Below are 23,299 nucleotides of genomic sequence, written 5' to 3'. Positions count from 1 at the left end.
GGATGCTGGGCAGAAAGGTTCTCCAGGGCAGAGCCTGGGCTTGGGCCCCAGAGCAAGATCTAGCTTTTACACTAGATTCATCTCTTAAGAAGCAGATGTGGAAGCCAGGAATGTAGCTCAGTGGTACAGCACGAGCTTAGTGTTTGTAAGGCCCTGGGTTCAATCCCCACCAGCAGACAAAAATAAAAAGTAAATAAAACTGGACATGGTGGCACATAGCTGTAATGCTAGCAACTTGGAAAGCTGAGGCAAGAGGATTGCAAGTTCAAGAACAGCCTGGGCAACTTTGTGAGACCCTGTCTCAAAATAAAATAATAAGGCCTAGAGATATATGTCATGATAGAGCACTTCTGGGTTAAATCCCCAGTACAATCAATCAATCAATCGATGCAGGTGCATGTAACTGGGGGCTAGTCTAGCTATGGCCATGAAACCCTGTTCCTGTTCCATTTCTTTGCCTCAGCTATAGTTGCTCTGGAGATACTGTGTAGTTTGTATAGCCTGTGACATCTCAGGGTGAACAGGGAGGGAAATTCCCTAACTACAGTGGTTATGTGTTTTCCTGGTGCAAAATTTGTCAAACAACATATGACATATGCTTTTCTGGGTGCATCTTACTGCCAGACCCAAGTTTTCTTGGGAACCCAGAAACATATCTTCTGGAAGAACAGATGGCTTGAAAAAGACAGGATCTTCAGTTATTCTTTTCTCTGAAAAAAATGTCTGAACTAGCATGTGGCTCAAACTGCTCATTGGGGGCAGAGGCACTTCAGATCCACAGTGCCCATTCTCCTTGCATCTAAGTGACCCTGATCCAGTGATGGCACTTGTCACTACTCCCTTATTTCGTAAGTTGGGCAACTTGAGGAATCAGCAGAGAGCCTTGATCTGCAGGCCCAAGAAGATGTCAGTCGGGGAAAGTTTGCCAGGGCAGACATCAGGCGAACATCAGTGATGGATCTTGATTGCGGCTGAGCATGGCCTAGTGACATTCTTTTCTGGAATTCCAGGAAGCTACTACTAATTGATTGGAAGTGCCTCTTAAAACCGATTCATACTGCTGTTCATACTCTAATTTTTTAAGGACACCATGGCCTTTGCCCAGAATTTAAATGTATCCAATAAACGAGATTGATCTGAAGTTTCATGTCCCAGTTTAATGGGACATATGAAGAAAGACACCTTGTCGGATGTGGTAGCACATATTTGTAATCTCAATGACCTGGGAGCCTGAGGCAAGAGGATTACAAGTGTGAGGCCAGCCTCAGCAACATAGTAACACTGTGTTTCAAAATGTAAAAACAAATAAAAAGGATGTAGCCCAGTGATAGAATGTCCTTGAATTTAATCCCCAGTAACTCCACTGCTACCCCCACCAAAAGAAAGAAAGATACTTTTCCAAACCAGGTGCCCCAGGGCTGGCCCAATAGGTAATGACAGGGGCAACTGCAGAGGGTGTCCCAGGGAAAATAGGGTAAGGATGAAGGCCTCAGAGCTGTAGCCTTGGTAAATGAATGGACAGGCCAAACTCAGCTGGTGTCTCAGATTGGTGTTTCACCCAACGAGATCTCCTGACCAAACCAGAAGGCTGTTTTAGTATTAGTGAGTTCAGCCCCCCAGTGTGAGCTTGGGCCCTCTCTGGCCATCCCTTAAGTAGAGCCAAGTTTGTCTCTCACAGGAAAGAGACCACACCCACCCTGACCCTGAGACTGAAGCTATGGCCCACAAGAAGGCTGAGTCCCAGGGAGTCCTTGCTAGGGAGGAAGAGAAGGGGAGAATCAGGATGACAGTCCTCCAAACCTGGTTCCGTAAGGTTTACAGGCCTGTATCTTTCACTAGCTCTTTCTGAATGTGCAGACCCAGCCCTCACCCGAATGTTTCTCTTTGGTCTTGTTTGACTTCTTTATTTCCTATATCTTCCCAAGACTTGGAGAAATGTGTAGCTACTTCTTCCATGGTCATGCTCTGCTAAACAGGTGCCTTGGGTAGGGAGCACCTTGTTGGAAATCATTCCAGAGTGAATAGAGGCTGCTGGAGGGAGACCAGAGATACTCAGAGGTGATTCTCTTCCCCTTGATTTGGAATTGCCATGGTGGGAAGAGACAGGCAGCAGCATTCCACAGCCCTGCATGTTAGCCACTGGCCAGGCCTGCTCTTGATAATAATGAGACTCATATGTCCTTATTATTACTTCCCACTAACTGAGGTGCCTGTATTTCTTATCTCAGTTAAGATTTTTCTGTTAGATAATAGGAAAAATGCATTAGAACTTATGAAAGGGAAAAAATGTGGGATGTCAAATTATTACAAAGTGATAGGAGTACATTTGTCAGGATAAGTTAGGCAATGCTTGGGTAACAAACTAAAACCTCAGGGGCTGGGAATGTGGCTCAAGCGGTAGTGTGCTTGCCTGGCATTCGCGGGGCGCTGGGTTCGATTCTCAGCACCACATACAAATAAAATAAAGATGTTGTGTCCACGGGGGGTGGGGGGGAAGCAAACTAAAACCTCAGTGGCTTAATGCAACAAAGACTATTTCTCACTCCATAAAGTCCAGTGATGTTTGGGTGACTCTCCCAGGAAGTCCTGGTGACTCAGGGATCCAGGCAGCTGCCGTCTTGCAGCTCCATCATCTCAACAATAAGGTTACCCCTCCAAGAAGAGAGACGACCAATGGATGGCACTTGGGGCTTTTATAGGCCAACCTGGAAATTTCTCACTTCCCCACAATGAGTCTCCCTAGCCAGGGACCCCTCATTCACAAGGATTCCTTTAAGGAGTTGTTGATGGTAACTAATTATTTTGCCAGAAAATTTTTACGTCACATCAGAGGGCCCATTAATATCTGCATCCTAATCATCTGTGATGTTTGGTAAAAATGCAAGTTCCTGGGCCTCTAATTAGAATCTCCAGACCTGACCAAAGGACCTGCATTGAAACTAGCATTGCAGGAGATTCTGTAGATTCATACAATAGGAACTGGAGCTAGGAAGTCAGTGGAGCTATGTCAGGGGACCTTAATCCAAATGCTTCCCTATCGAGAAGCTAATGTGTACTAAACATGCAGCTCCAACCTGAGCTTTCATTACATCCTCACCCCATAGACATAGTCATTGGGCTCTCTGGGAACTCCTGAAACCTACAGTCAATCTTGCTCCTTGCAGTCAAATTGTCCTACCAATCTGTGCAATGGAATGTGCCTGCATCTGTAGCCAGGAATGATGATTAATTAATTTCTTCTGACCTGTTCACTGTCCACACCACCCTTTCCACACCACCCCTTTTCCTCTCTGTGTGTGTGTGTGTGTGTGTGTGTATATGTATGCACCACCTGGTGGTTAAGTCAGGTAGCCACAGGCTGCACTGACTAGAGAATTGGAAGCCATTTTCAGCAAATCATTTTGACCTGAAATACAACTGTCTGTATTAAAAGCATACCCTCCAACACCTATCCGTCTGAGAGTCCCTATGTCCCCAGCCTCTATCCATCAGTTATCCTCTAGTTATCTGAGAGGAATCTTACACAATCTTGCTCATTCCACTGAAATACTTTTTGAATTTCTAGCTTTGCCACTCTGTGGTCACCAGATTTATCCCAACCTTGTCCCTGATTTTAATTACAAAGATTTGTTTATTTCCACTGTAATTTACTCCCTTATCTTTGTGTCTCTCCCTGTCTCTCGATGTCTCTCATCTTAGTCCAAATGATTCTATTTGATGTCTAGCTACAAAGAGGGTCTCAAACCCACACTGATCTCCAGCATCAACCCCCTGCTTAAGAACCTGCTGTAGATCCCCATTTCCTCTCAGAGAGAGTCTACATCTTACAGTCTACACCTTCTGGCATGGCAGTCAAGTGCTTCTATTGCCCAGCCACCTGTGTTCTGACTTAGCCTCATCTCTTGCACATCTAGCTTGGCCAATCCTCTTCCTTTCTCCCACCTGAATCTCCCAGGTTCTGACCCCTGGACCTGTGCTGCTAACTCTGGTGCTGTGTGTGGAATGCCTGGCTCTTAACCTACAGCTGTCTTAGGCTCACCATTTCTTCAGGGTCATAGCTCAAGGCTCTCTGTCTTGGGAAGTCTTCTCAGACCGTTGTATGGCTAGAACTGCCCCAGCACCCCTTCGGGGAAGGGGTTACCTCTCTGTAGCTCTCTCATACTGCATTGTGGTTTCAAAGGGTCCACCTTTCTCACACAGGCTATGGGCACAGCAAATATAGGGCCTGAGATTCCTTGGTAGAGTTTGGTGCATGTAGTAAGTGCTTAGTAAATGCTTGCTTTCTGAATGGTCATAGGCTTGGATTTGTGGAAGACCTTTCCAGTCTGATATTGATACTCATTATATGTGGTCTGGAGAAACAAAAGCAATTCACCTCCTCTTGTTACAGCCTCATTGACTTGTCTGATTGTTCAAGTAGACACGCTGGCAATAAGACACTCCTATCTGTGGAAGCAAAATCTTTTTTTTTTTTTTCCTGGTTACATGTAAATGATTCATCCAAGTCCCTTAGATACTTAGGTAATTTCACATTAAAGGAAAATGTTTGTTACCTGATCTGGGCCCTCAAGTTTTCTCAGGCTATTTCATGCAACAAATAGAAATCTAGCAAGCCAGCATCTGCTGGTGATACCCCTGGGTGACCTGGAGGAGGCCAGCTGGCTGCCCAAGAGCACTGGACCTGCTCCCAGGAAAGAGACTTCCAGCCCTCCAATGACAGCAGTGGATGGGCTGAGCTCATGGCTGAGCCCCTGGGCCAGGGCTGCACAAGGGCCCACCTGCACTGTCACTCACCTCAATTTGGTCGGCTGCTTCAGAAATTATTCTTGGTCTCTTAAAACTTAAATTGATTCGATTGGCCAATGGATCTCTGTTGAATTGTTTTTAAGGCTCTTTTGAACAAATATGATGAACTCTACATAAAGAGGTATGAGATCAGTTTCTGAGGGTCAGTAGACGAGTAGGACATTTTAAGGAGGAAGAGGTGATTGTGGTGCTAGGTTTTCTTTCTCTCACCTGTGTCTTATCACTTAAATTTCTTTTTCTGTTGTAGGTCCACCTGGCCCACCAGGTAAGAGTCTATCAACTTTCCTAGTTCAAGGGGAGGTTGTGGGTGGCTGGGCCCTTGGGATCCTTCCAAAGTGACAGAGATGGGGAGGGAAAGGTGTGGAGGTGACCTGGCCACATCCCATCCTTCTTCAGGCCCTCTCACTGGAGAATCTGCCATCACCATTCCTAACACCTGTCACTGCTTCAGACAGAGAAGGGAGGGAAGAAGCAGGACATGATGTAGAAAAGACGGATGCCCGCCCAGTTTCACCGGCTAAAGGAATAAAGGAAAGCCCATTAACTTCAGTGGAAAAAAACAATTTTAAATGTTTCTATTTCCGTGTTTTAATGCAGGACCTCCGGGAGTTGATGGGTTACCAGGACACAATGGATCAGACGGACAGCCTGGTCCAGAGGGCCCAAAAGGCGAAAAAGGAGCAAATGGAAAAAGAGGAAAAATGGGTATTTTGGCAACTCTTTGAATTAATTTCCCTGTTTCTTGTTTGTTTGTTGTTTGTACTAAGGATTGAACCCAAGGGTGCTTAACCACTGAGTTTTTAATATTTTATCTAGAGACAGAGTCTCTCTGAGTTGCTTAGGGCCTTACTAAGTTGCTAAGGCTGGCTTCAAACTCACTGTCCTGCCTCAGCCTCCCAACCTGCTGGGATTACAGGCATGTGCCATCACACCCAGCTTTCTTTATTTTTTGTCTCCATGATTTCACATGGAATAGTCTGAAGCTATGTACAAAGTGAGTAGGGCATTTCATTTTCTGCATGAAAAGTTAACTCCTTCCTGGAAGCCACTGTATTCTGGAATGCCAAGGGCATTCTTTTTGGTTCAACACCATCAGATGTTTATATCAAACTGAAGAGATCATCTCTCCCTGGAATTAATACCCCAATGCCCACTTTTTGACTTTCTCTGATGCATATGGAGGGAGCTGGCAGCCTTGGGAGGATACTCCATGGGCTGTGTGACAGCAGTAGGTGTGGACACTTGGTGTTCTTTCAGGGTTTCAGCTCCTGTTTTCCCTTCTGTTGCCTCCTTCTTTGCAGAAAGTTCTGTATTTGACTGAAAATTAATAGGCAGATGTTGGCCCCTGTGAGGGATGTCCCTGGTTAGGGGAATAGCTCCAACCACCTGAACAGAAAGGCAGCATCCAGGGCTCCCTACAGTGGGCACTCAGCTCATAGGATCCTCTCGTCAGGAGCATTACAAAGAGGTGTCTGGCCTCTCCAAGGGATTCCTCTGCCCTGTTGTGGGTAGCAACATTGCCAACATCTCAGCAAGGACCCAGAGGCACCAAGGTGTTAGATGTGTCCAGGGAGCAGAGAGAAGCAGGGGCCCAGGCCAGGGTGGGCAGGTTCTGAAGGGCTGTAAGCATCAATCCCAGAGTCCATGGAGAATCACTGGCAGATTCAGCTGAGGAAATATGTAGAAGAAATACTAGAAAATTCTTTCAAACAGCACAGTTACCCCTTTAAACACCTGTGCTGTTATTCCCATAAGCAATTTAAATGAGAGCCAATGGAGGAGAAAATTGCTGAGCACCTCTGCCCCTTGGCAAGGTCTACCTGCTTATGTTCCCAGGGGCAGCCCTGTAGATGAAAATGGGTACACACAGTCCAAGACAGCTGAGGCCTCAGAAGGCCAGCAATTACAACTGGAATTACAGAGTAGTGATGGACAATTCCATGTAGAATAATAGTTATAATTATAGATGAACATCGGCATTGAATAATGATGACTATCAGAGTACAGACATTGGATTCATCCTGGGAAGGCTCCAAACGTGTGACCTAGTCCCAAGGATTCAGCAGCGTGTTTGATGAAACAGTCTTGGTGAGAGGGCGCCATGATAGAACCAGGTGTGAGACAGGTAGGGAAGAGATGGCTTTCAAAAAGATTTCAGTTCAGGAGGCTGAGGCAGGAGGATCACGAGTTCAAAGCCAGCCTCAGCAACAGCGAGGCACTAAGCAACTCAGTGAGACCCTGTCTCTAAATAAAATACAAAATAGGGCTGGGGATGTGGCTCAGTGGTTAAGTGCCCCTGAGTTCACTCCCCATTACTCAAAAAAAAAAAAAAAAAAAGATCTGAGACTGACGCCTGGCCTTGGGGAGATATGCTAAGCATGGAACCCACAACGTAGGAAGGCAGAAAAGAAAAAGTTCATTTATTTATGAAATGTACATTTATGTGGCAGGTACTATTCCAGACACTAGAGCCCAGAAGTGACAAAGTAGACAAAACCCTGCCTTTGTGGGACAGAGGTAAATTTCTCCTCTCCCCTCTGAAGGCTCACTGGAGTACATTGACAAAGGCATCAAATGGGAGCAGAGAGGCAGCCACGTGGTGTCATTACCCACTAGCCCAGCATCGCTCAGAAGCTTATATGCCCTTTTTTCAATGGGGAGGGGGATGCTGACAGTTTTGGTGGGTTGTCAGTGATTATTGGGGAGAATGAATGGGCCCTTGGGACACACAGACCCCAGCTTGTATAAAGGTTCTCTTTGGGATTTGAAGGTGCCTAAGGGACCGATCTTATAAGGGAAATCCTTCAGGGTGTGCTTGCAGTCCTCAGTCTTCTTCTCTGAGATAGATAATGGGATTTGGGGGTGGGGTGGGAGTGGAAAGCATAGGTGTGCCCCTCTGCGGTCTTCATGTGATAACAGGAATTCCAGACAGAGCCTCTCCCTGCTGTGAGTGGGCAGAAACGAGACAAGCAAAGAGGATCTTGATTCTGAGCCTGTGTTTGAGACCTTAATGTCCTTTACATCAAATTTCTGAGCAAGCCAAAAAAATACCCATACTTAGGAGTATATTGTTCTCAGTGCCCCGACACTTTCATGAAGCTGCCCCTCTAGCTGGAAGAGATGGACAATAAACCAGAATGACCAATAGAAGGTTTGCTCTGCTAATGGTGATGAATGCTGAAGAGGACAGGTAGAGCACCTCTCCACGGGGAGCATCCCAGCTCCAGACTTGGATGCAGGGAAGCACTTGGGGGCTCAGCATGAGATCTGCTGAGTTTGAGATGCCTTGAGATATCTAGGGGGACATGTCAGGGAGCCTTGGAGATATAGCTGGGCAGTTGGAGGAGACCTCAGGGCTTGAGAGGTGCTTAGGCAGTCATGACAGACAACTGGGCATGTGGGCATGAGCGTGGTCACTTAGGAAAGGAGCATGTGAGGACAAGAAAACCTGGTGGGGAGACCTGAGAACTGCAGCATCTAGTGATCATTTAGAAAAGGATCAGCCTAGAGCACTTAGCACGGCAAGGCCCTGGGTTCAATCCCCAGCACTGAAACGAAAAAAAATATATATGTATTTCTATTGAAATAGTAATATTTTAGACACATTGAATGATCTAAAAATAGAACATTAAAGTTGAACAGGTGTTGAGTGCTAGTCGGGGAACATTTTGGAACCTTCCGTCTTTGGTGGGGAGGCTGTGAGCAATCATCCACATTAGAATCAAAAGGTGTTGTAGGTTTGAAAGACAGAGCAGGACGCTAGGAGGCACAGTAGTAGAGACAGTGGGGCAGGAGTTTCTGTCTTAGGTCAGACCCAAAGGATGAGAGCAGAGGAGGAGTCCAGAGGGAGGGCACAATGTATGCAAATGCCTGGCCCTGGGGACTGGGGGAAGGGCTGGAGTGCTTGTGGTGAAGTGAAGTTGGAGGTGGGGCCAGGACCTTCTAGGACCTTTCAGCTTAGTATGGGTCTTGCTGTCAGCTTCCAGGAAAGCCCTTTAGGATCCTAAGCAGAGATGTGAAACGACTGGGTGTGACTTTAGAGAAGTTAAAGCCTGGGTGTGACTTTAGAGAAGTTAAAGCCTAGAGTAAAAGGATCCTTAGTGGTTTGCCAGGCAGGGGTGGGAGAGGGAGCCGTGGGAGTGCATTCCAGAAAGAGGGAACAACAAGTGCCAAAGGAACTGTGTTCCACAGAGATAGGGACTCAGCTGGGGCAGGATGTGCCTTCTAGCAACAATCTTCTGTGCAATAGTAAACAGCCACCACCTACCGCCAGGCTTGCTTGCTACTAAGCGCTGGGTTGCTCATTCTGTCCCCATAGCACCACCCAAGGGGGGGGATATTTTTGCTAGCTGAGTTCCTTCCAGATGGAGAAACCTTACTTTTCTGTTTCTCAAATAGCCCAAGCCCACCCTTGCCCCAGGGTCTTTGCACTGCTGTGCCCACTGCCCAAATTCCTGCTCCTGCCCGTCCTGCATGGCTGGCCCTTCCATACTGCAGGACTCAGTTCAGATGTTGCCTCCTCTTCCAAATCATCCCTGCCCTCTCTGTCTATCCTCTGCTCTCTACCAAAACATTATCCTTCCCTGAAATCACCTCAGGGTGTTTATTGTGGCTGTGCTGATGGTCTGAGCTCCTAGGTAGAATGTGAGGTCCATGGGAGTGGACCGTGTCTGTCTTTATTCTCCCCTCCAGTGCCTGGAATGCCCACTGAAGCTCAATAAATTCATTGTAGGTGGATGGACATCACTTGTCGAACATCAAAAGGCTAGTGAGTCAAGCAGGGCTTGAATCCAGGTTTCTCTGAGAGCTAGACGCCTGTTCTTACCCATAATAGACTCAACTTCCATGCCCAAGGGGCTTGGGCCGGTGGAGCAGCAAGCAGTGTTATTGGAGACACCCAGAGCAGCAGCAAACATGAAAGGAGCCAGGGGCTTGAGAGCTAGAGCAGGTGATCGTTGGAGGATATGGGGCTTCAAACACCCACCCACCTGAGCCTTATTTACTGAGCCTGACTGGGAAGGCTGGGAGGTTTCCAGTCTTTCAGAGAGGCCTGCAGGATGTTTGTGAGTCATAGCCTGTCAGGGCTGTTTCCATGCCACTTTTCCCTGGGGGACAGAGAAAGGAGTTCTAGGAGAACTGCTTCCGTCCCCGACTGACCATGAGGCCTTGGACATATCATTCCATCCTCAGGGCCCTGACCTCCTCACCCATAGGTAGAGCAGGTGGAGTTACAGCCACTCTACTATGGCTTCCCATTTTAAATATTCCACCATAGTTTCTGTCTAGGGAGGCAGGGACTGTATAGATTTCATTATTTGTCACAGCTATAAGCCAGGCCTCGGCTGAGGTTCAATAAATAATCAATGAATGAGGAATGAATGCATGCATGAGTGAGGAGAACAGAGCACAGCGCCTGTCTGTAAGGCTTACAAACCTGTTGAAAGAGAATACAAAGTTTACGCACGACACGCCGTCTGTAACTATCCTGGTTTGAAGACTGCTTCATACGTCACAGCAGGTAGGGCTTTGGCGCAGGAGTGACTGGGAACCAGCACTTGAGAAGATGGTGAGCTTAACGAGCCAGAGTGCAAGACCTCTAGCCTAACAGTTGTTTCCAGGACACAGAAGTATCAAAGACCCTCAGTATCTGACCCTGGAAGCATTAAGAACCACGGTGGGATAGAATGGAGCCAGATCTAGAGCACCGGAACTTGGCTCTTGCATTTACTAGCTGCGTACCCTGGAGCAAGTTATTTAGTCACTCAGTGCTGCCTTTACTTGTACCCATTTGTAAGATAGATAATTATAGCATCGACCCCAGAGTGTTGTTAGGAAGACTAAATGAGTATTCATTCGACGAGCTTAGAACAGGATCTGACACATAGTTCAATTCCATATTAGGGCTAGCTATTATTATTGTTATTGATTCTAAAAATAAAAAAGAATCTTGATTTTAGACCAAAAGGAAAAATTATTTTTTGGCATGTCCAATTTTTAAACTTTTTATTAGTACTTTTTAATTGATACATGATAATTATGCATATTTATGGGGAACAGTGTGGCATTTCAATACATGTACAAAATGTATAATCATCAGATCAGGGTAATTGGCATATCTGTCCTCTTAGACATGCCTCCTTCCTTTGTTTGGGAGCATCCAAAACCGTCTCTATTAATTATTTTGAAATATTCGATTAATTGTGTCAACCAGGTTACCCTGTTTTGCTATAGAAATTACAAGCTATTCTTCCTGCCCAGTTTCACCCCTGCACTCACTAACAGTCCTGCCTCTGTCCTCCCTTGCCCTTACCCTTCCCAGGCTCTGCTAACTGATATTCTAATTTCTATTTCTTTGGGGTCAACTTCAGCTTCCATATATAAGTGAGAACATGAGGTGTTTGTCTTTCTGTGTCTGTTTTGTTTCACTTAACATCATGTCTTGACCAAAAGGAAATGAAGAGGAACTATCCTGCATGCATGTGAAAACATGGACTTAGGTTTGGAGAGGAGAGTTGGAACCCAAAGAGACTGAACTGTTGTCAGTTGTGCAACTAGCATCTTCTATGAAGTTTGACATTCTCGTGCCTCAAAATCAAGCATTTTCTTTATTTTCCATCTGTCTCTTGTTTTCTCACTTAAGAGTGAATGCTGCAATGTCTTCTATAAAAATCAAATGCTCATATAAGAAACAGAAATAAATGCCCTCCTCCTTCTTCATGTTTGGGACTAGTTTTATATGACACCCTCTGGCCTCCTCCCCCCCCCCTTAAGTCACAGATGGTACTGCCGAAAATAAAATGTCCTCCCTCACCCCCTGTAGTGAAGACGATGGAGTTGACTCCAGCTGGAGCTCTCTTACAACCCCAAGTTCCAATGCTGATGGAGATGTTTGTTTTGAGTAGGCGACACCAGAAGAAAAATAGCAGACAGCCACTTCTAGGACAGAAGTTAGGCAGGCAAAATCCAGCCTTTCTTCTCTAGCTGAATGTGCTCATTCAGAGCCAACCAGGAGTGCCAGGGCAAAAAATATACCAGGGTCCACATCACAGAGTACGATGGTGTCACCGTGCAGGCCTCGCAGTCCTGACCTTTGCTGAAGTCAGAGTAGAAAGTGTTGCACAGAAGTCTTCTGATGGCGCATGGTGACTGGGGAGTTCTATTTCCGACATGCATTGGCCGCAGTGATTTTGCTAACAAAGACAAGGAGATGCTTTGTCAGACACGTTGGTGGGCAAGAGGGCAAAGGCAGACTGTAGGTAGGCAAACGTTCTACCTCTTAACAAGAGCTTAAAAATGGCAAGGCACACCCCAGCTAAGAGGCAAAAACACCTTTAAGCAAAGAGCTTTATCAGCTTTAAATAAATACCTGTCCCTGTGGGAGCTGCCTTACCACGCTTCATTACAATTGGAACATTTCCCGGCTTCACATATGGCCTTTTTGACAAAGAAAATAAGAGACATAAGAGGTAGTAATAAAAGAAAGGAAGGGGAAATCGGATGATGATGCAGAAAGGCTCTTTGTGTAGAATAAATGACTGAAAAAGAAAACCTTGGTATAACCAGCAGATACCATTTCCCTGAGCTCTGCTAAATCTGGGTCATGTGAGACCTTTAGAAGGGATCGGTTGCACTTGGCGCATTGTGCAGGCTGGACTCTATGGCAACGTCCTAATCTTTTGTCTCCTTCAGATAATGTGCCAAATTGCCTATTTAAAATACTGACAAAGGAAACATCTTCTCATGTAGAGGGCCCTGCATAAGAGCTCTTGTCAAGTGAGTGGACCTAGTGACCGTGGGCAGGGAAGCTGTTGCAAGAGATGACTCCTTTCTCAGTAATAAGCATTACTTTTTTTAATAATATATTTCTTTTTTTTAGTTGTATTTGGCTGCAATACCTTTATTTTATTTATTTATGTGGTGCTGAGGATCGAACCCAGCGCCTCACACATGCTAGGCGAGTGCTCTACCGCTGAGCCCCAGCCCCAGCCCCAGCCCCAACTGTTTTTCTTCTTACTATAGTATTAAGTCCACACCAGAGGAAGTACTAACAACCAAGGGACACACTGCAGCTCCCTCAGGGCATGATGTCATCCAGATTCACCTCTGGCAGAAGCAGTGACCATGGGTCTTCCAGCTTCCAGCCATAGTTGAATTTTATGGTTTTCACTAAAGTTTTTTTTTTTTTTAATGGTTGATTGAAATCTAGCAAATGTTTCTTTGTTTGCTATACTTACTGACAGTGATCAATACCTTGGGATTCTTTCATATACTGCTGCCTTACTTGGGATGATCTATGGATAGTCTGTTGAATATGGGAAGACAGAAACCATTTTGGATATTTATGACTTGTCTACAGTCAATGAAAGGTAATAAAAGATCCAGATTTACATTTGAGGGAACAATTGACTTCAATGGCAGAAAGAGCATTTGAGTACAAACTGATGGGTTGTGATGTGCTCCCCACCATTTAACAACCTGGAGAAGAGCCAGCTGGGAGAGAGCCTTTGAGGATTGGCTGGGAGGTTGATCTAAATGACCTCTAAGGTGCCTTCCTGCATGAAATTCTGCATTCTCTTGGGACAATTAGATTGTACCCCAATAGTGCTGGGTCAGATATGGTTTTAAAACTGGAGGGAGGATATTTGCAATGCCAGAGGATAACAGTTAGAAAATGGGTATTGCTCAGGTTAATGGGGTATACTATATGAACAAATGGGCAGTCACTTAGAGCCTAAAGAAGGCACAGGAACTGACAGAGCAGTCAGAGAAGACAAAGTTGGCTTGATTACAGATGAGGAAAGGAATTGAAGTTTTGCTTGCATTAACGAATGCCTCTGGCTCTTCTTTGTTGCCTGACATCTCTGTCACTTTGAGCAGTGTCATTGTTAAACCACTTAGGTGACTCTTATCAAAATGGACAAATATTCCTGAGATAAGGTATCTCATTGATCCATATCTAGCAATGTCTTTGTACAATATTATGCAACTACTTTTCCTCTCAGGGCCTGGATACCTGTGTACTCATGAGTTCTACTAGCTTTTTTATAGATACCTTGAAATCTTCTACATGAACAGCCACGTCAGCTGCAGATAAAGACAGTTTTATGTCATCCTTTCCAATTAACATGACTTTGATCTCTTTTTCCTTTCATTATTGCACTCACTAGGACTTCCTGTTGAATGTTATATCAAAATGATGAGAGTAGGTACCGAGTCCTGTTCCTGACTTTAGGGGAAACACATTTCTTTCTTTCTGGGAAAGGTGACACTAGCTATAGGCTTCACAAGTGCCCTCTTTCAGACTGAGGAAATTCCCTTCTATTTCTAGTTTGATAAGAATTTTTATTAGGAATGATTGTTGAATTTTATCAAATGCCTTTTCTGCATCCGTTGAGATGATCGTATAATTTTTTCTTGCTTAATATGTTAATATCCAAGTTACATTGACTAAGGAGATTAAATTTTGGAGTCTATTCAGGCAGTTAGTGAAATTACTTGCAAATATCTCTGATCCTTTTAACCTTGGTTTTAAACTCTGTAATAATGGTCCCCAAGCAGTTTTTACCCTGGGGCTAATTTAGCTCCATTACTAATACATGATTTTTCCAAGATCTAATATACCTGCCAACATAAAATAACAAGGAAATTTTAAAAAATTATTCTGAGAAAAATACCAGTGACCATGGTCTGGGAACATAATTCAAGTTACCCTGAGTGATGCACTCTGACTTGAAAGAGGTTATATATAAAGTTTTAGAGCCATGTGTGGGGCATGAAGTGGTTGGGCTATAGTGAAGTGGAAAAATATTTCTGCAGGTTTCAGATGTTATTACAGCATTCTTCGCCTTAGGGTTGGGGGAGGCTAGAGATCTGCTGACCTTAACAATACATTCCAAGAAATTTACCTGATAGGAGAATGTTAGGTCAGATACAAAAGATGAGTAAATGGCTATTTTTCTAAAGGGCCTAAAATAGACTAAAATAAGTTGGCTCTGGACATGTGACATTCCATCTCTTCATAATCACAGTGTTCTTCTCGGCACAGGTGGAAGAGGCTGAAGGATCTTTCATACAGATGTGGCTTCTTCAGAAAATTTCAGTTCCTATTCCATAACTTTATGGGTCTCTCCACTTTGATGGGATGAGAACTTTTCACTGTGTGGGCTCTGAGAATTGCATACTGAACTGTGAATTCTCTTCCTGGGTCTGTAGAATTTTACCCTGCACAGGTCATCAAATAGCCAGAGACTCATGGAAGTCCTCTGCAGATCCCCAGTGATCTTTCTGCTGCCAATCAATCCAAACTCAGAACTGTAAGAGTAAAAGGACTTTATTTGGGGTCTTAGGAATTGCAACTCGGGAGATGGGTTCAGATATAGCTCTGAATCAGTTTTCTGAGAAAGGCAAGAAAGGTGGGAGCTTGTCTAGATTAGTGGGTGCTGAAAAGGAACAATGGCTTTGGGCTGATAGAAGATAAAGGAAAGAATGTATAAATAGCATGGAAATGTCCAGAAAACAAGAGTCCCCTACCTCTTGATATGTATATTGAGCTTCTGAGCATAATATAATTGTTCCTTCTTATTGTTCCAGATACTTTCAGATTAGAGGGTGGATGTGACCAGGTGACAGCTAAGTCCTGCTCCCTTCATGGCCTCCAGACTTCCTTATGAAAAGCTCTTTCCATGTTGTTTTCTCTGTAATTTTCTACAACACAGCTCTCTCCTCTCTGCTGTCCTATCTAGCAAATTCTAGCCATGTCCATCTCCCCAAACTGATGCTTTACTCAACTCAGGGATTTTGCTAGTCTGTTTTGGTTTTTACCTCCCTGTGCTACTTACTGGGAATTACTTCCCAGCAGTAAGCTGGAATGATCTAGGGTGCCCTGTCCTGTCCATGGTCTATGCGAAGACATACCGTCACTCAGATCTTGAAAGACTTCTAGTTGTGTGTGAGAGGATGGTAATTCCTATATCCATGGCTCTCCATAAGTAAAAGCAGTAAAAGATAGTGGGTGAAATTTCTGCTTTTACAGGGCACGCCTATAATCCCAGCGATCTGGGAGCCTGAGGCAGGAGGATTGCAAGTTCAAAGCCAGCCTTAGCAACTTAGTCAGGCCCTCAGCAACCCAGGGAGATCCTGTCTTAAAATAAAAACTGAAAGGAGTCAGGGATGTGGCTCAGTGGTAAAGTACCTCTGGGTTCAATGTGCAGTGTGCCCATGTTCACACACACCCACACAATTCTTTAGTGTATATACAGCCATTTTTCTGCCTTAAAATGGCTATGAAGGATTCTATTCAGCTCTAAGATTTGATTCAGAGCTGCTTTACCCCAAAGGATAAAGTACAAAGTGGTGTACCAGGAATCTATTGCACAACAGGCTAATATGTCATTTCCTTTCCCTCAGGGCTTCCTGGAGCCACAGGAAATCCAGGGGAAAAGGGAGAAAAGGGAGACCCTGGCGAACTGGGCTCACCAGGAAATGAGGGCCCACCAGGACAGAAGGGTGAAAAAGGAGACAAAGGAGATGTGTCCAACGATGTACTGCTGGCAGGTAGGAGGAGTGCTCTCTGGCTCCCTTCAAGGGCACACATGCTCAGAGACCTTGCTGGCTTTCAGCTCAACTGTTATTCTGTGTCCTCTCTCTTTATTGTCCTTCCATAGTCCTCTGTTTTGCAGCAGATTCTGGAATTCTGTACTTTTAAAGAGGAGAAAGCGGTACCTGTTTCTCCATGTGGGCAAGACCAGATCTGAGATCTAAGTATGAGTCATTTAAATAACTTAGGTCTAAAAGCCATAGTTAGATTGAATGGGTTGAAGGAAGTTTCCTTTTTCCAAATATCTATTGAAATCCAGCAACAAGTAAATAAGCCACTCTAGAGACTTCCAGTGACAATTGACAGAGGTCACAAGCATTTTCTTCACAGTCAAGCTATAGCCATCTAAACCACTTAACAGAGAATTTGGGCAAAATTCAATGGCTGATTTTCTAGTCCAGAGTGAAAGTGATAGTCAGCACTTGTGTGGAAGGAAGCTTAGGGGCATCACCCCACAGATAATCACATGGTAGAAGGAGTTGATTGTCATGGAGGACGAGATGCAGAAGAATTTTGAAATCACAGTACTTTGGAAACCATCTATATCATGAAAACATAACTTTCTACTAATGCACTCAATACACATATATTGAGTATCTCAGAATACCATCCATGAATCAAGAACTCTGCCAGTAGCTAGAACTATGAATATGAAAGTAAGCAAGGCACAGTATGTGTCCTCAAGAATCGAGGATGGTAATAAATATTCACAATAATGATCCCAAGTCAGTCGCACAGCCAGCCAGACAGCCACCCAGGCATGATGGATTGAATGCCTACTCTTTGCCAGGCAAAAGGCCAAAGCACCAGGGGAAGATCAAGTCATGTTTAATGTACTTTGTTTTATAAACAAGGGATGTTGCTAGGCACAACAGGTAACCTTTAAGGAGGGTCTGAAAGGGTCATATATGAAAATACATATATTTGAAATACATTTCAGTCACACAGAAAATCTATACATCCAGAATTCTCTACACTGCTGAATAAGTGAGGGGTGACAAACCTTTTATTCAGAAAAGCACCATCCTTCTACCCAATGCAAAAGGGACAGGACAGAACTCAGTGCACCCTCAGTGGAGTAGAGAAGGGGCAGGAGGGTTGGATCAGGTCCATTCTACCTTCCACAGTGGTCATAGACCCATCTGCAGCCCCGGCAGTCCCCCACTTGTTCACTCCAGAAAGACTGAAAAGGCTGACATGGTCTGGCTGGGAAGAGGCAGCTAAAGAGACTTGATCTCTACAGTCTCAACACTGGAAGTTAGAACAAAAGGGCTGAACAGCCCAGAGAGTGGCTTCTTTATGAATTCTCCAGAACCAGTGACCCCTGCAAAGGGCAACCACCCTCGCTGACCATCTAAAGACCAAGGTGTGACTGCCTATCCGTGGGCAAGATTACAGCTGTCAAATCATCATAGCAGTGACCTCATTGGTTCTTACAGGGCAGGACAGGGACCATGAGACTTAATGTGGAGACGAAGAAATGGCTCTCAGAAGGGTTTAAAAAGTCAGAAAGCTGAACAGAAGCAGAGCTGAAGGAGCTCCTGGTTCATCTCCCTCACACAGCAGCGCCTCTCATACCTGGCTGCATATGAGGAAGCTTTTAAAAATACAGAGGCCAACCTGCTCCCAACATTCTGATTGGTCAGGATGGGGCCCAGGCTTCAGAATTTTGAAACCATCATTCTGTGTTCCACCATCTTCCGTGTTCCACCAAGCAGTTAGGGCTGAGACCCACTGACATGAGCCTGTTCAAAGGAGGAGCTATGCTGTGACAGCTGAAGCTGAGTTCCAGCTCTCTGCAGGCTGTGACCTCAGCAGATCACTCAGCATCCCTGAGACTCCAGCTTCTGAGAGGAGTGGTTTGGGAGACTGAGGTGGAGATCTGTAAGACTCTTAGCACAATTCCTGGCACATAGTGGGTCCTCAATACCTACTATGGTGGCTCCTCAACTCAGCAGAGATAAGTGCTAAGTTGATCACCTCTGGGAAGGGGTGAGCTCAGTGGGCCCCCCGGAACTGCTCCCTTGTCCTTTCCCTCATGTGAAACCCCATCTCTGTTGATAACTCTTTATCAATTGTTCTCCCTCTTCATTCTCTATCTCCTCACTTCTTCTCTGTCTTTGCAGGTGCCAAAGGTGACCAAGGCCCACCTGGACCCCCTGGACCCCCAGGCCCTCCAGGCCCTCCTGGGCCTCCTGGAAGCAGAAGATCCAAAGGCCTTCGGCAGCCAAACATGTTCAATGGCCAATGTGCAGGTCACCAGCCCCTTCCACTAATGACCCTAAATTCTTGATCTGCATCCCAGTCTATGTGACCAGATTGTTTAAAACTGAGGGGGTAGATTTGCCCTGAATGGGAGCTCTCCCTTTGAGACATGCTCATGGAAGATCTAAGCCATCTATCCTAGGAAAGAGGACAGAGAAAGGCTTGGAATTGAGCCTCCACCTATTTCCCTCACCTTTTACCTTCACTTACCACCAGACTCTTCCTTCTCCTTGCCATATCCATCATCCCTCTCCCTCAAGTGGTCTTGAGGACTGAGCTTTATGTAGCCACAAACTCATGGGAGAAGAAGGGCTTGGCTGATGCTTGGGAGATCAAGGGGCAATCAGATTGGTTAACCCTGCACACACATTAACAATAGAACTACCATCCTCACCACACTGATGTGTGTGTGTGTGTGTGTGTGTGTGTGTGTGTGTTTGTTTCAGTATTTCAGTGTGGAAGATCTTACCCTGGGCCTCACGCAGGCACTCTACCACTGAGCTACCCCCGACCCATCCACTACTAATTTCTTTTGTTGTTGTTGTTGCAATAGTTTGTCTTCTTATCACTATTTTTTAGATATTTGGTTAACAATGCTCCACCAGTAATTTTTGAGCACTAGTGATGTGCAGGCCTGGTGCCAAGTGCTTAGTTCTCCTAATTCTCCAACCATCCTGTGATATTGGTATTGTTATTGTCTCCCACTAACAGAGACAAACTGCCACGTGAGGAACTAAGTAACTTGCCCAAGGTCACTCAATGAGTAAGTGACAGAGCTTCAATTCAAATCCAGTCTTGTCTAGCTGTAGAGCTTCCCCCTCTCAGACCGTTGCCCTTTCACAGATGGAAAGACGAGCTTTGGGACCTGACCCAGGCCTGACCTCTGGCAGGCCCAGAGAACTTCAGCTAATTTTTGGCAGTGGTGGCTGTGGGATAGAAGGCTAACTGAAAACCAAGGACCACATTAGTGGGAAGTATTTTTAGGGTGACCTTAGAATTTTTTCTGTAAAGAGGTGACCCAGGGAGAATCACCTAACTTAAACTTCGAGAAGGCACAACTGAATACCGTCACTGCAGGGGCAGACTTTGAGGAGGATCCTGACTGGAATTTCTCTCAGATTTCCCTGAAGGGCCCATATTCTATTTGATAAACGGCTCTTTCCTAGGAGACATGACAGGGAGAGGCACTCGGCTGTTAGAGGGGACAAATCTGGCTTTCAAAGAAGTCACTGCTCCCCCCCTCAATAAACGGAGCCTGATCATAATTCTGCCTAGCAGTTAGCATGATGCAGCCTTGTTCCTATTAGACATCCTATTAGAATTATATTATCTTAGTAACTGTGGTCATGGAAAGCTTGCTGGGAACTCATCAAGCAGGGGAGGAAATTAAAAGTATAACAGCTGGGGGCTTCTTAAGAACAAGCAAACAAGGGGCTGGAGTTGTGGCTCAGCAGTAGAGCGCTCACCTAGCACTTGCAAGGCACTGGGTTTGATCCTCAGCACCACACAAAGATAAATAAATAAAATAAAGTCATTGTGTCCAACTACAACTAAAAATATATATTTTAAAAAACAAGCAAACAAGAAACTTGGTGGACATAGTCTAAGGGATGTTTATGGAACTAGAGTCTGGAATGAGGTGGGGAAAAGCAGCAGTTCTAAAACTGTGCCAACTGCATTTGCTTTGATTATTGTTGTTGTTGTTTTAGGTGAGACGTGTGCCATACCAAACGATGATACCTTGGTGGGAAAAGCTGACGAGAAAGTCAGTGAACACCATTCTCCTCAAGCAGGTACACCGACAAAGCTTCCTGGGGCGAGGGGCATAGCTCAGTGGTAGGGCACTTGTCTGGCATGTGCAAGGCTCTGGGTTCAATCCCTAGCCATGAGGAAAAAAAAATATGTCTTGAATTTTAAAAATTAAAGTCATAATTGGCAGGTAACTTTCCTTTTTCTTCTTCTGGCAGATTCCATGATCACTGCCATTGGAAACCCATCACAAATATTAAAGGTTACAGAGACATTTGGGACTTGGATAAGAGAGTCTGCTAATAAGAGTGATGACCGTATCTGGGTGACTGAACATTTTTCAGGTACTTTCATCAACAGAGGATCCAAACCTGCTGTAATTGTATTTTCATCTGTCACTTACCTTCAGGCTTATTCTACGTCTGTTTCTGAAATCCCTGCTATTATTGGTATACTAATTGCTCCTTATTTCAGAAAGTACAGTCAGGGGTCAGAATACATACCTCCCTTGAACATGCTGGTTGGAGAGCCTTGCAGTCCTAGTCACAGGGACACAACCAGACACCCCCAGTGTAGCCTGTCCAGTTGTAGGCAAAGTATCCAAAAGGATACAACAACATGATGACTCTAGGCCTTATAATCCCCAAATCCATAATGTGGAAGAAATGTCAGAGGCAAATTCTTTGTGCACCTCCATCTTTCTCTAGGTTTGTACCATTCAGGAGAATACTTCTTGGCCATTTTTCTCAGATATCTGGTGGACCAGGGGAGAAGGTACAGGACCATCCTGCAGTCACACTTCATCTAATTTTGACCCTAGTCATGCTGGTCTAAGGAGATGCGGTCACACATTGTCTATAACAATGGCCTCATTCCAGAATGTGTCCCGCCATACGCACTCATTAGAGAAGGAGCTGAAAAGAACCAGCTTCTTTATTTCCTCAGGGCTAACTGGTCAGCCAGTAGTAACTGTCCAAATTACCAGTTGAGAAAGATTTGAGGCTTAAAAGACATTAGCAGTAACTATTGTGGCATGCAGGAAGAGGCAGGAGGCTATGAGAGGTCCATCCACAAATGCCAAGTATTTGCTATTTCTGGTATAGACCTATGCTGCTCAATAGAACATTTTATAAACACTAGGCCAGGCATGGTGGCGCATGCCTGTAACCCCAGCAACTCAGGAAGCTGAGATAGGAGGATCTCGAGTTGAAGGCCAGCCTCAGCAACTTAGTGAGACCCTCAGCAACCTAGCAAGACCCTGTCTGAAAATAAGAAATAAAAAGGACTGAGGATGTAATTTAGGGTAAAATGCTCTGGGTCCTATCTGTAATACCAAAGAAGATTTTATAAACATTAGAGAGAGGGGTGGGGAGGGGGGACAGGGCCTCTCTGGAGGAGCCAAGCCAATTCTGTGATGACCATATCTGAATGATTTGTCAGGAACCGATAGGGAGAGCTGGACTTTGGGAGTCTCAACTCTTCAAACTGGACAAGAGACCTTAGGGAACATGTTGCTCTCACCTTCCCTCCTTTTAAGATCCTCCCAGACTCACAGCCCAGCTGTGGTTGTTGGAGGTAGGTAATCACCTTCCCCTGGCTTTCCCCTGCAGGCATCATGGTGAAGGAGTTCAAAGACTGGCCCTCCCTTCTGAACGGCAGTTACACCTTCATCCACCTCCCGCACTACTTCCACGGTTGTGGGCATGCTGTTTACAACAACTCTCTCTACTACCACAAAGGGGGCTCCAACACCATAGTGAGGTAAGCCACCTGGACCTCAGCTCTGTCCTCCGTGCCCTTTTACTGCACCCCAGAGAGCACCTGCTGTGTGGTACTCTGATGACCTTAGGAGTGGGGACCGTGTCTTTTTCATCTTTATGACCCTCAGGCTGGCACATAAGGGAGGTCAGTCAGGGTTTGTTGACTGAATGCATCACAGGACAATGACAGAGCTCTCTATCCAAGCCCCTGCCTGGGGTTGACACTAATTGCTGGTCTGAACACGGTGTGGGGTGAGGGTGGGGGGCTGAGGCAAGGTGGAGGGGCCATGAGTAGTAACATCTGCACTTCCTCATCCTTGGATGAACTTGTAGCTCCCTCCAGGTGTTACTTCCTGGAGGCATCAGTTTTGTTTTGAAATATTTGGGCTGTGAGGAATTTCATGTCACAATTGAGATCACTGAAGTCAGGCATCTCTGCCTTCAGATCCACTGGTCACACCTATGGATCCTCACAACTACCCCAGCTCAGCTCACCTCCTCCCTCTGCTTTCCCAAGGGGAAGGGGAGACTAAGGGAGACTGTGCCCCAGGCAGCGCCTGAGTCTTCCTGCTCTCCGAAGGAATTATATCCACAGATGCACACACACCAAGATTCCTGTGCTGCTCAATGGCACCCTCTGGTGTTTTATTTTAGCCTAACGTCACTGCGTTATTTCTGAATTGAGGTCATTTTTTAATCATTATTCACTTTTTTTTGAGTCATCTAGATTTGTCAAAACAAAGCCTGCCAAATCAGCCCCTGGGAGATAAGGGGCATGGGATTCCATGCCACAGTTCAATTTTTCAGCCACTTACCTGACAAAAAAGATTGGCATCACAGCCCTGACATTGCTACATGTCTTCTCAGCTGGCGACTTTTAATTTAAAATAATATGGATTAAAAAAGAAATTCCAGCAGGAAGTAAAGGAATTACCAGCAAATTTGGAGTTAGAAAAAAATCCTAAATTCTCAATCTGGCTCTACTACTTCTATTTGTGGACTCATCTTCTCCTTTTTCTTTTATAATGAAAGGATCAGACTAGGTCATCTTTACAGGCCCTTGTAGCTCTGAGAACCTTTGAGAAGACAGTTGGAATCCATATACCTGAAGATGAGCAAGGTT

At 45.2% G+C, this 23,299-nt stretch overlaps 1 protein-coding gene across 1 annotated transcript in view; it reads left to right on the top strand.

Annotated features, from left to right (window-relative positions):
- The window catches only part of Gldn (gliomedin), a 66,281-nt gene that overhangs the window by 38,292 nt on the left and 4,690 nt on the right, over positions 1-23,299 (top strand). Inside the window, exons 3-9 of the mRNA XM_005316567.4 lie at positions 5,054-5,071; positions 5,404-5,511; positions 16,213-16,359; positions 18,529-18,657; positions 20,377-20,460; positions 20,635-20,760; positions 22,027-22,177. Coding sequence (XP_005316624.2) covers positions 5,054-5,071; positions 5,404-5,511; positions 16,213-16,359; positions 18,529-18,657; positions 20,377-20,460; positions 20,635-20,760; positions 22,027-22,177 — 763 coding nt within the window. The remainder of the gene's footprint in view (positions 1-5,053; positions 5,072-5,403; positions 5,512-16,212; positions 16,360-18,528; positions 18,658-20,376; positions 20,461-20,634; positions 20,761-22,026; positions 22,178-23,299) is intronic.

This window comes from Ictidomys tridecemlineatus, chromosome 5 (genome assembly GCF_052094955.1).
Source record: "Ictidomys tridecemlineatus isolate mIctTri1 chromosome 5, mIctTri1.hap1, whole genome shotgun sequence".
In the NCBI taxonomy this organism is placed as follows: Eukaryota; Metazoa; Chordata; class Mammalia; order Rodentia; family Sciuridae; genus Ictidomys; species Ictidomys tridecemlineatus.
This window is presented reverse-complemented; position numbering and strand designations above follow the sequence as displayed.